The sequence below is a fragment of the Schistocerca serialis genome, chromosome 2 (genome assembly GCF_023864345.2).
Source record: "Schistocerca serialis cubense isolate TAMUIC-IGC-003099 chromosome 2, iqSchSeri2.2, whole genome shotgun sequence".
Classification (NCBI taxonomy): Eukaryota; Metazoa; Arthropoda; class Insecta; order Orthoptera; family Acrididae; genus Schistocerca; species Schistocerca serialis.
In genome coordinates, this window is record NC_064639.1 from 456,890,581 (window position 1) to 456,905,946 (window position 15,366).

The 15,366-nt window shown below is 37.6% G+C and overlaps 1 protein-coding gene across 3 annotated transcripts in view; it reads left to right on the top strand.

Moving 5' to 3' along the window:
* Positions 1-15,366, top strand: part of LOC126457353 (maestro heat-like repeat-containing protein family member 1) — a 247,734-nt gene that overhangs the window by 36,560 nt on the left and 195,808 nt on the right. For all 3 annotated transcript variants that reach the window (XM_050093582.1, XM_050093583.1, XM_050093584.1), the window contains exons 6-9: positions 2,304-2,455; positions 2,704-2,937; positions 6,933-7,011; positions 7,087-7,271. In XM_050093582.1, coding sequence (XP_049949539.1) covers positions 2,304-2,455; positions 2,704-2,937; positions 6,933-7,011; positions 7,087-7,271 — 650 coding nt within the window. The remainder of the gene's footprint in view (positions 1-2,303; positions 2,456-2,703; positions 2,938-6,932; positions 7,012-7,086; positions 7,272-15,366) is intronic.

A 15,366-nucleotide genomic window follows, 5' to 3' on the forward strand; every position in this document is an offset into this window, starting at 1 on the left:
ACTGATGGTCCGTTGGGACGTGTTGTTTAGAGGAAGCCTACTAACACTGACTTGGGTCTACAGGTTGATAGTTATCACCATCTGGCTCAGCATAAAGTGGTACTTTGTATCTTGCTTCACATGGCCCACATTGCCTCACGCTCTGAGAGTTTATCAACCTAGTTAGCCCAGCTTGAGGTCGGCTTTCATTAGAATTTTTATAGCAAAAGACTGATCATACATGTATTGCACTATTGACCAGCCATGCACCAGGTGAGTGCTGCAGTTTTGCCTTGAAAATGATAGGGTGAGTACCTGTGGAAGTATTGGCGGTTGTCAATGACATCACCTGGCAGCATACCCGTAAGTTATTTGAACACAGTAGACACTGGGACTAACTTGGGTCTCACAAGGGACAATGGAATTGGTAAAAAAGGAAACAAAAAAAGTAGATTCTTGACTGGAATTAATAAAGATAAAGAAATGGAACTGCTTAGTGTGTGATAATGATTTATAAAGTAGTGGTGTCTCAGGATGAAGGGACCTCAGTTAAATGTTTGGCGAGTTATGATGAGAGCTGTTTCAGAGATTTAGAACATTCAGTCCAATTTTATTGCTGTGGAGTTTAATTTTTGTTCTTGGAGTCTTGTCTTAAAATTTTACGCGTGCTGTATCCTAAAGGGCATCATATGTTTTTGTTTCAGTTGTGGTAATATCTGATACTACAGTTGTTTCTTGCTGTTAGTTGGTAGATATTACATTGTTATTCTGTACTCCTCTTTAGTATTCACACTAGTAATGTTATGTCCGCATAAACAGGGTGAAACAGAACTCCGCTGACAAAACGAACCAAAAGAAGAAAAGTGTAAAGTAAACATAATCTCTGAAAGGCATACCTTATGAGTTACGAGCATTTGTTCATCTTCGCTACTGTGAAAAATCTCTCTGTTACTGAATAAGTACTCATAGCTCTTGGAGACCATGTTTATTGGGCATTGTTTTCTTGTTTTGGTTCATACTACCACCACTTAAAGTTTGACAGTATGTTATACTTCAAAGGAAATATATTAGGCTCTTTCTATATTTGTTCAGTTCTAGAACTGTCAGGGATAGCTATTGTTCATTTTTGTTATTGTAGATTAATTTCAGAGACTTTTTGGTGACCCAACATGATTTTTGGACTCTCACCACAGGGAAACCACTGTTGTTGTTGTCTTCAGTCCAGATACTGGTTTGATGCAGCTCTCCATGCTACTCTATCCTGTGCAAGCTTCGGCATCTCCCAGTACCTACTGCAACCTACATCCTTCTGAATCTGCATAGTATATTCGTCTCTTGGTCTCCCTCTACAATTTTTACCCTCTACGCTGCCCTCCAGTACTAAATTGGTGATCCCTTGATGCCTCAGAACATTTTCCACCAACCTATCGCTTCTTCTAGTCAAATTGTGCCACAAATTTCTCTTCTCCCCAATTCTGTTAAGTACCTCCTCATTAGTTACGTGATCTACCCATCTAATCTTCAGCATTCTTCTGTAGCACCACATTTTGAAAGCTTCTATTCTCTTCTTGTCTAAACTATTTATCGTCCATATTTTTAGAAAAGACTTCCTAACACTTAAATTTATACTTGATGTTAACAAATTTTTCTTCTTCAGAAATGCTTTTCTTGCATAGCCAGTCCACATTTTGTATCCTCTCTACTTTGACCATCATCAGTTATTTTGCTCCCCAAATAGCAAAACCCATCCACTACTTTAAGTGTCTCATTTCCAAATCTAATTTCCTCAGCATTACCCGACTTAATAAGATGACATTCCATTATCCTTGTTTATATCCTTCTTTCAAGACACTAGGGCCTATCCATTCTGTTCAGCTGCTCTTCCAGGTCCTTTGCTTAGTCATCTCTGGCCCCCTTCACCACGACTGCCTCACCACCACCACCACCACCACCACCACCACCACCACCACCACTCCATTTTTTAATGGTTAGGATGTTGCTCGCAAATCATGAAACAGCAAATATGAACCATCTCAAATAAGACAGCTCAAATAAGATACTGTGATGTTGAACTCAGCTTTCTGACTGCTACTTGCTTCTCTTGTTGAAATCTTGTAAATTTTTTGTAGAAATATGACAGCTTTGTCAGTTAGTTTTTGATTATTACATAGCTACAGGAGAGAGACTGTTAACAAATTAAGTGTGACATGGAGTATAAGGATTCCTTCTATAAAGCATAATGTTAGTACTGTAATTTATTTTGTTAATAAATGATTCATGTACAAAAGTTGCATGAAACTTACTGTTGTTAATTTATGTTTTAGCGTTGGGTAGATTTGGTGATGCAATTTTGGAATATATGGCTAATATAGATACAGCTCCAGACAATACAGTAAAGAAAGATTCATTCTCCACAGAGATAAGTATTGCTTATGATGTGCTTGTAAGCAGCTGGATAAATTCACGGGAACCAAAGGTTGGTTTTAGTTGGAGAGTTACTTCGTAATGTGTATTCTTTGGTCATAATGTTGGTGTCTGGCTTTGTCTTGACATGATCCTTTGTGTTGTGACATTCACTCATTATCACACGTGTTTAATTTCTTGATATATCGAAGTCCTGTGTGTCAGATATGGCTGGGCATTTGTGTGCTCCATTTAAGCGTAATATGATTTAGAAGAAGTAATCTTTATTGTACACTTTCTGTTTCTGTTGGTTCATTGCAGGTATGTGAAGCAGTGCTACAAGCTTTAGGACCTATGTTTTCAATCTTGGAGACAGATAAAGTTTTTGAGCAACTTCCACGATTGATTCCAATCTTGCTGAACCTTTACCGGCGAAATGTTGATTCCTATGCCATATCACAGTGTTTGGCTGCTGTACTGCTGGTTGCAGTTGAGCATAGTAAAAGCTGTCTAGAACTTCATGCTGATAACTTGCTGAATGTACTTTTTGAAATGGTGAGTGATATTTCGAGCACTAGTTTTTTCTTTTTCAGTTAACAGTCTTATACTGGCATGGGAAAGTGAACATTGCAGAGGATGCCATATTATGTCGGTGGTAGTTTCAGTAGTCAGTAGTCAGCATATACTGAGTTTTGTAGATTTCCATTCTTTGCTTTAATGTGTTTTCTTTTCTGTTACCTTTTCACACAAAATTCATATCTTACAGAACTACAGATTTCTTCTCTACTCTAGGGCAAAAGAAAAGCGGGGGTGGATTGGGGGGAGGGGGGGGGGGGGTGGAGGAGGAGCAGATGAGCTGGTGAGAACCTGGATTATCAGGTATGGCTCTTAACCTCATCTGCTTCTGTCCTTACCAAATACTGATTTTATTTCTCTTTTCTCACCCTCTTTTTTTAATATAATGAATTTCTTAATTCGTTTTTCTTTTATAAACGTATTAGTTCTGTTTTAATGTTTTCTTTGTATACTCTTTGACTGAGTGAGGTTGTGCAATGGTTCAGACATATCTCACATAGGAGAGGAGTGAGATTCAAATTCCCATCTGGCAAACATGTTTAGTTTTCTGTGGGTTTGTTACATCATTTGGCAAATATTGGCTTTGAAATGAAAGCAACAGAATTCTTTTCCCATTGTGTCCAGTCAGAACTCACATCATCTCTAATGATTTCGTCATCAATGACAAGTTAAAACTTACTTCTTAATAACCTGTGAATCAGCATGTAGCCAAGCTGATCATTTTAATATCCATATGATATTCTCCTAAAACCCTGTGCTTATGATGCATTTGAGGAGGGGGGGGGGGGGGGGGGAGGTAGGAGGGGAGTGAGTTGGCCATTGACCCACTCTTATAAAAAATATTAATGTCACAATCTGAACTTGCACCCTGACCAACCATGCAGACAAATGTCAGTTTGAACAAAGCTGGAACATGTAGCTGATGCCAGCTAGTAACAAGTGTATGCAGAACAGAATAGGAGGAGCAATGGCACATACTCGTGTGTGGTTTTTCGAGATTTTACAGCACCATAACCAGCTCTGGATTAGCACGACTGGTAACCATGTAAAAAAATAACTGAGTAGATTGCTTTTGACTGAAACAAAGTTTGACGTCTGTGCTGGGCTTGTTGCTACAATTGGGAGATGGGGATACACCAATCTTGGGCTGCACCTGAAAAGAGGCGGAAGGACAGTTCAACTGAGCATCATGTAGAAAGTGTAAAGGGGAGGGGGGGCGATGGGGGACATGCACGCAAGGCAAAACCCCTGTGATAACTAATGCTGTGTAATCATAGAGATGGAGAAGTTAATTATGAGAGATTATAGACTAACAAAACTTTTGCGAAGAGTAAATATGGAAAATGAGGAGTTGAATCTTTATGAAATATAGACACAAAACCAAAAATATTGAAATAAACAGTTTTTATGTGAATTGGAACCTACAAGGCAGAATACTACTCTGGTAATTGTAACTCTCTGCAAATCCCCTCTAGGAAATGTTCAGCTATTTCTGAGAAATTAGATGCATTGTAGAGCTAGCCGTCAGACAATAAGAAACAGTTAGTAGTTTGTAGAGATTAGAACACAGATTTTTTAAAAAATAAGAACAGGGAAAATGAGCTGGAATCATTATTTGGGTGTTTCGACCTAATTTCAGTAGGTAATTTTCCAACTCTTGTGCAACAAAGAGTAGGACCCAGATTGATACCATTTTCATAGATAGTGCTCAGGCTGAAAAATATTGTGCATGTAATTGTTAATGGACTGTCTGATACTGAACCTCAATTAATGGAAAGAAATATTGTAGTATCTTACAGCACTTAGGTGGGTTCACACAAAGCAATGAGGCTTATTAATGAGGAGAGGGTACATTGTTTTAAGGGTATGTTCCAAGATATAGTATGGATAGAAGTAACTGTATATGTAGAAAGAGATGCTAATATCAAATTAAATATTCATAGTAATTTTACATCAATATTTGAAAATTGATTTCCTAAAAAGTTATTCAGAAAATCCACAGATAACTGAGAGAATTGAAATCTCATGTAAGAGGAAGAGGGAAATTTATTTAAAGCTCTGAATAATTCAAAAACTGTGTTACTTGCACACTGAAATAGTGTAATATTTTAAGGAAGATCATTAAAATGTCAATAAGTATATATGTCCTGACAGAAATTAATGAAGCAGATAATAAAATTAAAACTATGGGGGCATGGCAGCCAGTCCGTGTACAAAGCACCATGACAATTAAACTAAATGATAATTTGTGACTGATAATTCACAAGTTGTGAGTACTTTTAAGTCATTTTCTGAATGTAGTTGCAAAAATAGTATTAAATACAAGGTCTGGTCAAAAAATTTCATAACTTTGACCACAAAATTTGTCTATGTTTACCTTTTACTCACAATGAATGATCTTTTTCGAAACCCTCTTCTCCACAATTCATACACTGCTCCCAGCACCGTTTCCACTTCCAGATGCAGGCTTGGTATGCCTCTTGGTGGATCACATGAAGCACTGTCTGCAAATTTTCTTTTGTCATCTGTTACTGCCAATCTTTGTCCTATCAATGGGGTTTTCAACTTCGTAAGTTAAAAAAATTCCGCAGGGGCCAGTTCTGGAGAGTACAGAGGATGAAGCATTACAGTAATTTCATTTTTTGTGCAATAGTCACACACCCAGAAGGATGAATGTGGAGGTGCATTATCGTGTTGCAAGAGCCATGAATTGTCCAGCCACATTCAGGCTGTTTCCTTCTCAAATTTTCTTGCAGCCATCACATGTCCCACTAGTACCATTGATTAACAGTTATTTCTCATCACCAGTTCTGATTCTCTTAAGGAATGCTCTGATATGCGCGATCTAAGAGCCCTTCACAGATTGTGAGGCAAAGGTCTTTCTGATCTCGACTCATGAGCCATGGGACAAACTTGGTGGCAAGATGATGCATTCCTAGATGGTGTGTCAGGGTTTCATGACATGATCCAACTGAAATGTTACACTCTTCTCCAATCTCTCAGACACTCGGTCTTCTATTGGCATGCACAACCTCATTGTCATTCCTGACATGAGCATTGTCGTCAGACGTTGGAGGACGTCCTGTACAGGGGTCATCTTTAACTTCTGGCCATTTTTAAACTGTGTGAACTATTTGTAACACTGAGTACAGCTTAAGCACTCATCGTCATAAGCTTCCTGCATCATTTGGTGTGTCTCTCTATAAACTTGTTCTTGAGTTTCATGCAAAATTTAATGCAGATGCATTGCTGCTCCTTACTCTGCCATCTTGAAATTCACGAACTGTACAACACAACGCTCTGCTGAATACATGACAATACAATAACTAACAGACGTACAACAATAAAACTTCCAGCAGTTATACATTAAACCCTGGAGTGTGCAGCTACGCCAATTGCATTTTGCTCCAACACACCATTGGTGCGAACTCAAGAATGTTCTGGAATTTTTTTAACAGACCTCGTAGTTCAGTTGAAGTAGCAAGAGAATGTATTAAAAATGTCACCTCACAAAACTTTGAGTGACTGGGATTAGGGCCAACATTGTTCAATGAAGTCAATAGAATTCTAACATTCTAAAAACCCAAAACTCATGGGGTGTTGATGGAATTTCAAAGTGAATTCTGAAACGCTGTTCATCTTAATAAGTAATGTCCTTACAATATATGTAATGCATCGCTGGCATAGGGAATTTCTCTGAACAGTTTAAAAAAACCTATTGTTAAACCCCTTCACAAGAAATGTGACAAATAAGACGTGAATGGTTGTTATCCAGTTGACTTACTGGCTTCTTTTTCCAAAATAATCGAAAAAATAATGCTGTCAAGAGTCGTCTCTCACTTCTGTGAAGATTCTGAGTTCATCCCTGCCTGACACACAGTTTAGGTCTGCCAGGAAGTTTAGATTTACTTCTTTCAACAGCATTTCTTGTTATTGAAATTGTTTACATTAAAATGTAATTTTTTTCTTTACAGGTGTGCCCATTCCCAGATTATGCTCAACCTGCTGCCGTAAAAAATCATTATGAAGTCTTGCGATGTTTCGATAGGATTGGTAAGTAATTGGATGCTCTCTTGAATGTTTTAGTCACATCATTGAACCAGATCATACTGACCTTTTTTTCTGTAGCAACTGCCTGTGTGGGGAAGGTGTTGGAATTCATGATCCATCAACTCAAGAATGGTGAACGAGAGAAGATAAAAGCCCTCTTTGTCATTTCACATCTGGTTAATTCATCAGAAAATGTTATTCAGTCAAAGATTTCTGATGTGATTGTAATAATGAAGAATCTTTTAAGTGAAAGCAGTGGCAAGGTAAGAAATTATGTTTTAAAAGGATTCCAAATAAAAGCCAGGAAATGAGATCACTTGTAAACAGTGGTTTAGTGCAAAGCTCAGTTCTTAACAAGAAGACAATTTCTCAGTGCACAATAAAATGAATGTTATTTATAATAGTGGAAAACAAAAAAATATGTTAGTATTTAGCATTTCATAGTTCTTTTTTATGAAAATCATTAACATTCTTCAAATGCTGTGTTAGATGGTACAGATGTATCTACATCTACATCGATACTCCATAAGCCACCGTATGGTGCATGGAGGAGGGTACCCTGTACCACTACTAGTCATTTCCTTTCCTGTTCCACTTGCAAGTAAAGTGAGGGAAAAATGACTGTCTGAATGCCTCTATATGAGTCCTGATTTATCGTATCTTATCTTCGTGATCCTTTTGTGCAATGTATGTTGGCGGCAGTAGAATCGTTTGGCAGTCAGCTTGAAATGCCAATTATGTAAATTTTCTCAATAGAGTTTCTTGAGAAGATCATCGCCTTCCCTCCAGGGATTCCCATTTGAGTTCCTGAAGCATCTCTGTAAACGTGTTGTTCAAATCTACTGGTAACAAATCTAGCAGTGTGCCTGTGAATTGCTTCGATTTCTTCCTTCAGTCTGACTTGGTATGAATCCCACTCAAGCAGTACTCAAGAATAGGTCACACCAGTGGCCTGTATCCAGGTACAGGTGAACCACTCTTTCCTAAAATTCTCCCAAGAAATCAAAGTCAACCATTCACCTTCCCTACCGCAGTTCTCACATGTTTGTTCCATCTAATAGCACTTTGCAATGTTATGCCCAGATATTTAAATGACTTGACCGAGTCAAGCGGGATACTAGTAATACTGCATCCAAACATTAAAGATTTGATCTTCCTACTCATTTGCATTAACTTACATTTTTCCACATTTAGGACTAGCTGCCATTCATCACACCAACTGGAAATTTTGTCTAAGTCATCTTGTATCTTCCTGCAGATACACAACTTCAACAAGTTACCATACACCACAGCATCATCAGCAAACAACCACAGATTGCCTGCCTGCCAAATCATTTATGTTTATAGAGAACAACAGTGATCCTATCACACTTCCGTGGGCACGCCTGACAATACCTTCGTCTCTGGAGAACATTCGTCGTCAAGGAGAACAAACTGGGTTCTATTATTTAGGAAGTCTTTCAGCCACTCACATATCTGTGAACTTATTCCATATGCTCATACCTTCCTTAATAGCCTGCAATGGGGCACCGTGTCAAATGTTTTCTAGAAATACGAAATCTGCTTGTTGTCCTTTATCCATAGTTCGCAGTATATCATGTGAGAGAAGTGCAAGCTGAGTTTCACACAATTGATGCTTTCTAAAACCACGCTGATTCATGGACATAGCTTCTCAGTGTCAAGAAAAATTATTATATTTGAACTGAAGATATGTTCAAGGATTCTGCAGCAGACAGACGTTAGAGATACCGGTATTTAATTTTGCAGGTCCGCTCTTTTACCATTCTTATGTACTGGAGTCACCTGTGCGTTTTTCCATTCACTTGCGACTTTGTGCTGAGTGAGAGATTCACAATAAATGCAAGCTAGGTAAGGAGCCAATGCTGTAGAGTACTCTTTATAAAATCGAACTGGGATTCCATGTGGACCTGGTGATCTATTTACTTTTAAATCTTTCAGTTGTTTCTCGACGCTGGGGGTGCTTATTACTATGCCGTCCATACGGGAGTCTGTCCGATGGTCACTTGATGATAAGTTTGTACGATTCTCTTGTGTGAATGATTTCTTGAACGTGAAATTTAAAACTTTGATTTCTTTTTGCTATCTTCAACTGTCACACCACACTGGCCAATGAAGGACTGAATGGAAGCCTTAGACCTGCTTAGCCACTTTACATAGGACCAGAATTTTCTCGGGTTCTCTGCTAGATCTTTCACTAAGGTGTGATGATGGTGGTAGTTGTGTGCTTTGTGCATAGATCTTTCCACAGTTGCCCAAATATCTAATAACCTTTGCTTGTCGTCATTTGTGCGTTCCCCTTTGAACCAATAGTGCAACAGCCTCTGCTCCCTCAGCATCCTCTGAATTTTGTTATTAAACCATGATGGGTCTCTTACATCCTTTATCCACTTAGTTGGCACATAACTGTCCAGACAACGATCTACAATCTGCTTCAACTTTGCCCATAATTCCTCTGCGTCCATCTTACTGGAACTAAGTGATGCCAATTCGGTGTATAAGTGAGATGCTAATAACTGCTTACCTGCTCTGTCTAGCAGAAACACTCTTCTAGCCTTCATAGCTGATTTATTAACTTTCATAATCATAGTTACTATAAGGATACCATGATTGCTAATCCCCCTTTCTATATTGACATTGCCTGTCATTATAATGCAACACTGTCAGAAGCATGTAATTGGGAATTTCACAGTATTCTCCTAGAGAAGCTCAATTTATGTTACCATAAATCTTTCTGGTAACTGGTTTTCATTCTGTGTAATGAAAAAATGCAAGGTGTCAAGGTAAGAAACCCAGGTAGTGTAACCAGAAAATTATATAAATTTTTTTGAATATTTTGAATTGGTTCTCTGCGAGTGGATAGTCACAGACCTTAGATAAAACACAATATATGCAATTTTGTACTGATCAGGGCCTGACCCCACAATTAGAGTTAATGTGTTGGAAAAAATAGTAAATGAAACAGAATATATAAAATTATTAGGTGTTTATGTTGATAATTATCTGAGCAGTATGTCACATTGTGTAGTTCTTCTAAAGGGACTAAGCTCTGCAATTTTTGCTTTGTGGATAAAAGCAAGCTTTGAAAATGAGAAAGGTTGACTTACTTTTCCTATTTACATTTGATAATGTCATACGGTATCATACTCTGGGGCAATTCTTTGTTGAGGAAGAAAGTATCCGTTGCACAGAAGTAGATAATAAGGATAACATGTGGTGTTCAGTGGTCCCTGTGTACTTGCAGCAAGATCATTTGGGGTGTCACAGTGTTAAAAGAACTCTTTTTAACAAAAGTAAAAAGAATAGTTTATGTACAGGTGTGACAATTCTGAGCCTACGTTACAAGATTTTTTTTTTCTTTTTCTTTTTTTCTTTTTTTTTTTTTTTCATGCATCATGTTTGATTACGCGATAAGGCACATAAATCTGAAGGCTGTAAATTCAACCAAATACTTAGGGATTACAATTACAAATAACTTAAATTGGAACGATCACATGGATAATATTGTGGGTAGAGCAAACCAAAGGCTGAGATTCATTGTCAGAACACTTAGAAGGTGCAACAGGTCTACTAAAGAGACTGCTTACACCACGCTTGTCTGCCCAATTCTGGAGTATTGCTGTGCAGTGTGGGATCCGCATCAGGTGGGACTGACGGATGACATCGAAAAAGAACAAAGAAGGGCAGCTCGTTTTGTATTATCGCGAAATAGGGGAGATAGTGTCACAGACATGATACGTGAATTGGAGTGGCAATCATTAAAACAAAGGCATGTTTTGTTGTGACAGAATCTTCTCATGAAATTTCAGTCACCAGTTTTCTCCTTACATTCTGTTGGCACCCACCTACATAGGGAAAAATGATCATCATGATAAAATAAGAGAAATCAGGGCTCGCACAGAAAAATTTAAGTGCTTCTTTTTCACGCGTGCCGTTTGACAGTGGAACGGTAGAAAGACAGTTTGAAAGTGGTTCATTGAACCCTCTTCTAGGCACTTTATTGTGAGTAGCAGAGTAATCACGTAGATGTAGATGTAGATGTAGATCTGTAGATGTGTTGAAAATTCTTCTTCACAGCAGGATTTGGGGAACTATTTCAGTTACACAACAACAAAGAGGGAAGCAGCTGTTAGAAACTGCACTGATGCTTAGTAATTGCATACCCAGGTCAAATTTAACACAGTAAAATTAGCAAAAAAAAAATAACTTTTACTCTTTCTTTTTTTTTGGGGGGGGGGGGGGGAGCAGAGGAGGAGAGTTGTTTCTGAGAAAAAGATGCCAGTGTAAGATGAACATTGCCATGCTGGTAACAGGAATCTACAATTCCTGAGCCTAGATGATCAGTTGATTTGTAGGGGTAATGGGTAATGTGGTGTATTTTCAATTTGAATTTGAATTTAAAGGGATTTTAAATTTCTTGCTTAATGCCAGACGGGTGCTAGTTGATGACTTGCAGACCAAAATAGAGCACTCCAGTCTGAAACCTAGAAAAAGATGTAAAATCTATATGACTTTACTTTCCTGTATTGTATTTTGGTTTTGTAAATCACTGTCGAACTGAAAGTGATTTTCCTTATTGCAACCAAATACCATTTGGAAATAAATGTATTGGGAAGTGACTGTAAGAATTTGAAGACCTTTGAAGTGTCTTCACACTCCTGTGGTTTAATTATTATTTCAGTTTACTACTTGTTTAAAATAGAACTAAGTGTAATAAAAAATTTGTTGCACAATGATTTTTGATTCATTGTTACCAAAGTGGATGGGTGAGCCAATTCTCAAACGGGAGGAAGGCAAGGGCATATCAGCTCCAGTGGGCTTTTTCCCAGTAAATTGCTGTGTGTTCAACTCAAGCTTCGTGTTGATTACTGCTTAACTCTTTTTAGTCTCCTCTCATATTGTTAAGTTAGAAATCTCTTCTGGAGAACTGAATTCAACGATTTTCTATTTAAATCATTATCATACTATTCTGAAATTGCCTACACATAATTTAAAAACAGCATTTACTGACAGATTCAATGGAACAGACAATAGTAGCTATATGTATTGCTGATATAACATATGGCTAATTGGACCATGATGATTCTAGTTGTTCACCTCCCCATTGTGCCTGAACTGTTCTCAAACCCACTCTTTTTGGAGTGGGGAGTGTCCTTTGTATCAGGATAAATTACTACGCTCATCCTCATTAAAGGTGCACCCCTTACGTCTTCAGGTCTAAATGACCTACCCTTCATTTTTAACCTTCATGGCTCTAGCCCCCTCTCCTCCTCAAGGTATGAAATAATAGTTTGAAAAGCTGTGATAGTGTTGTTGCTTTTGCTATTATGTTTCTATTGGCAATACTAAACATTTTGCCTCTTGAAGATGAGAACTTGCCAGCAGGACAGTTTCTGAATTTATTAGATTTCTCATCACAAATGTCCTTTGATACAAAAAATGTAAAGTATTTAAGATAACAAGATACATTACTTAAGCTGAAGTTAAGATGTAAAAAGCATCCATTGTGAAAGAGTATGCTTCATCACAAATATGTCTATGCACCATAACAAAGAGAGATTAACAGCACTAGCACAAACCTTTTGCTATTGTAAGCACAATTGGACAACTGTAATATCATCAACATCTGCTGTTTCCTCAAGACAGACTACAAATAATATCAGTTGTACCCAACTGCAACATTATACCAACAGGCAGAAATGCTATCAGAATTTCCCAGCAGTGAGATTACCATCACCACCAAAGGACAAACTTGTTAAATGTAAGCCCAAAGAAACTCTGTCCAAAGCCATACAGCTGTGACTGCTATTATTTGAGGAGTGTGATGCATCAGTAGACACCATGGACTGTATCTGCCTGTTTAGAACCATCCATTCTCTTATGTGGTGCTCCTACCTCAATGTAAAGTAGAATGGTTCATACTCTGGTGAAACATCAGTGGATTCAGGATTCATATGGAGGAACTGAAACTTATGGCATAGGTAAGACCCACAGTTGACATATTCATCAATGTCAAATATTGCTTATCCTTTCTTTCCCTAAACACCAACCTACAGACAGTTGGTGCAATAGTCTGCCTGCTGTTTATGGTAACTGAATGCCACCTGTACTGATCCCTAATGAGACTCTGTCTACATATGCACCGTGCCTGTTAAGTGCTCCTTTCTATTCCATTTGCATATTGACTGTGGGCAGAATAACTTCTTAAATGTTTCTATATGTAGTATAATTAATCTAAACTTGATTTTGCAGTCTCTATGGGAGAGCCGCCAGATGGGATTTTTCAGAATTTCAGTCTCTCCCGTGGGTTAAACAAACCTGTGATCATTAACACTGCCTTTCAGTGTTCCCTGTTAGTCCTGTTTGGTATGTGTCCCAAATGAATTTGCAGTAGGATGGGTCAGGAGTGTTTTGTACGTCATATGATTTGTACAGACTTATTGCATATTTCCAGGATTCTTCCAATGAACCAGAGTCCTATTACCTACTGTACATATGACTGTGACTATGTGATAATTCTTTTTCATACCCCACCACTTTTTACACCTATATATTAGTATGATTATGATATTTGTATTAGTTGACTGATTCCAATTGTGACTGATTAATATTGTAATCATACGATTCCAATTTTCTGCATTTTGATATTTTCTGAAGCGCACAGTCTGGTTTTGGGTACTGCGGAGGTTGACTGTCCGCCAGAAGAGTTGAGATGGAATTAGATAGCCATTTGGAATCATCATACTACCCAGTGCTGTGCTCATGTGGTGAGTGAGTGCCACTGTCTCGCCATGTGTGTACGGCGGCCAATAGCATTCCATGCTGCCGGTATGTAGGCAGCCGTGCAGTGCACAGCTGGTCAGTTCAGTGCTTTGGCTTGGCAGTTTTAGTTCTATCTTACCTGTATAGGACTTGATAACTCCCTTTCTTGTCACCCAGTTATTCTTGTTTGTTACAGCTTGGATTTCTCTCTCCACTGCTCTTGGCCTTGTTGTCATCATTGTGGTGACCTAGTCTGTCGTTTTGTCAGCAGTCTGCCTGTCACAGATCATTAATGTATTATGTGAACACCAATGGTCCTAATATCTACCCTGGGCACTCTTTTGAAGCTACTTACACGTGTGTCAGCGACTCTCCATCCATGATAGCATGTTGTGTCCTCCCTACCAAGAAACCCTAAATCCAGTAAAAAAATTTCATTTGCTGCTCCATATGATCATGTCTCCATTAATAAATCGAAAAAAGTGATTTCCTGATATGACAAGAGAAAACCTAGGATAAAATGTATAGATTCCCTGAAGCTACTTTGAACTCACTGTTTAAAGATTTTGTTTTGTTGATGTTATCCTCACATGCTACACTCAATAATAGATAAATTTATGACAAATGCTGACATAGAAATAAGATATCATTATTATAATCTGCACAGAACACACTATTATGCCTCATGATTCAACTTTATAAGATCTGTGCTTATTTAACAATTGAAAACTTTCAATCAGTTCCTTATTACAAACTCATCATGTGGAAAAAGATGGAAACATTGCCCTAATTACATTTATACATACTCGAAATAATCTTTGAACGACAATATTACTGTCAAAGCTTGTAGTGTACAACTTGAAATTCGCCAACAGTGTTATGAGCACACTTCAGTACTTAAAAACTTACAGTTTAATTTGCGGATGGTGCAACTCTGTTAGATAATCTCTCTTTATTTTGATCATCATGGTTCTCTTTTCAGGCATTATCAAGATGTTTTTGTGGTATGCTAGTTATTAAATAACTTGCTGAACTCACCCAAATTTCATCTTGGCTATTTGTTACAATATTGAAATTATGATAAAGACTTCTGCAGAACTTACATCACAAATACTTTCCAACACTGTCGCTTTAACCTCATTCTTTTTATAAAGTCATAATACTTGAAATTGAATATGAACATTCTTGTCTACATTTTATAATTTACAAATCTGTATGGTAAGAGAGTGAATTTGTCTTGGATTTGATACAGATGTTCATACAGAGTAATAGTTTCGCTGACTTGGAAATCTTTACCTTCATAATTATGATTTCAGTTGAGTTAACAGTACATAGCCAGAAATTATTAATAACTTTTGAGTTACATTAATTCTGATATCCTTAACATTTCATCAGTATTAAAATGTTGAATAATTAAAATAAAGTTATTGCCATTCTGCTTAAGGAATTTAGAAGCCATAATATTAGCACCTGTTTACATTCTAATTTTGGTTTCAATGTTTAACAAATAATAAATATAAAATTTATGATGCAAATTGACCATTTATATTCCAAAGTGATCATTCTGTACATCAACAT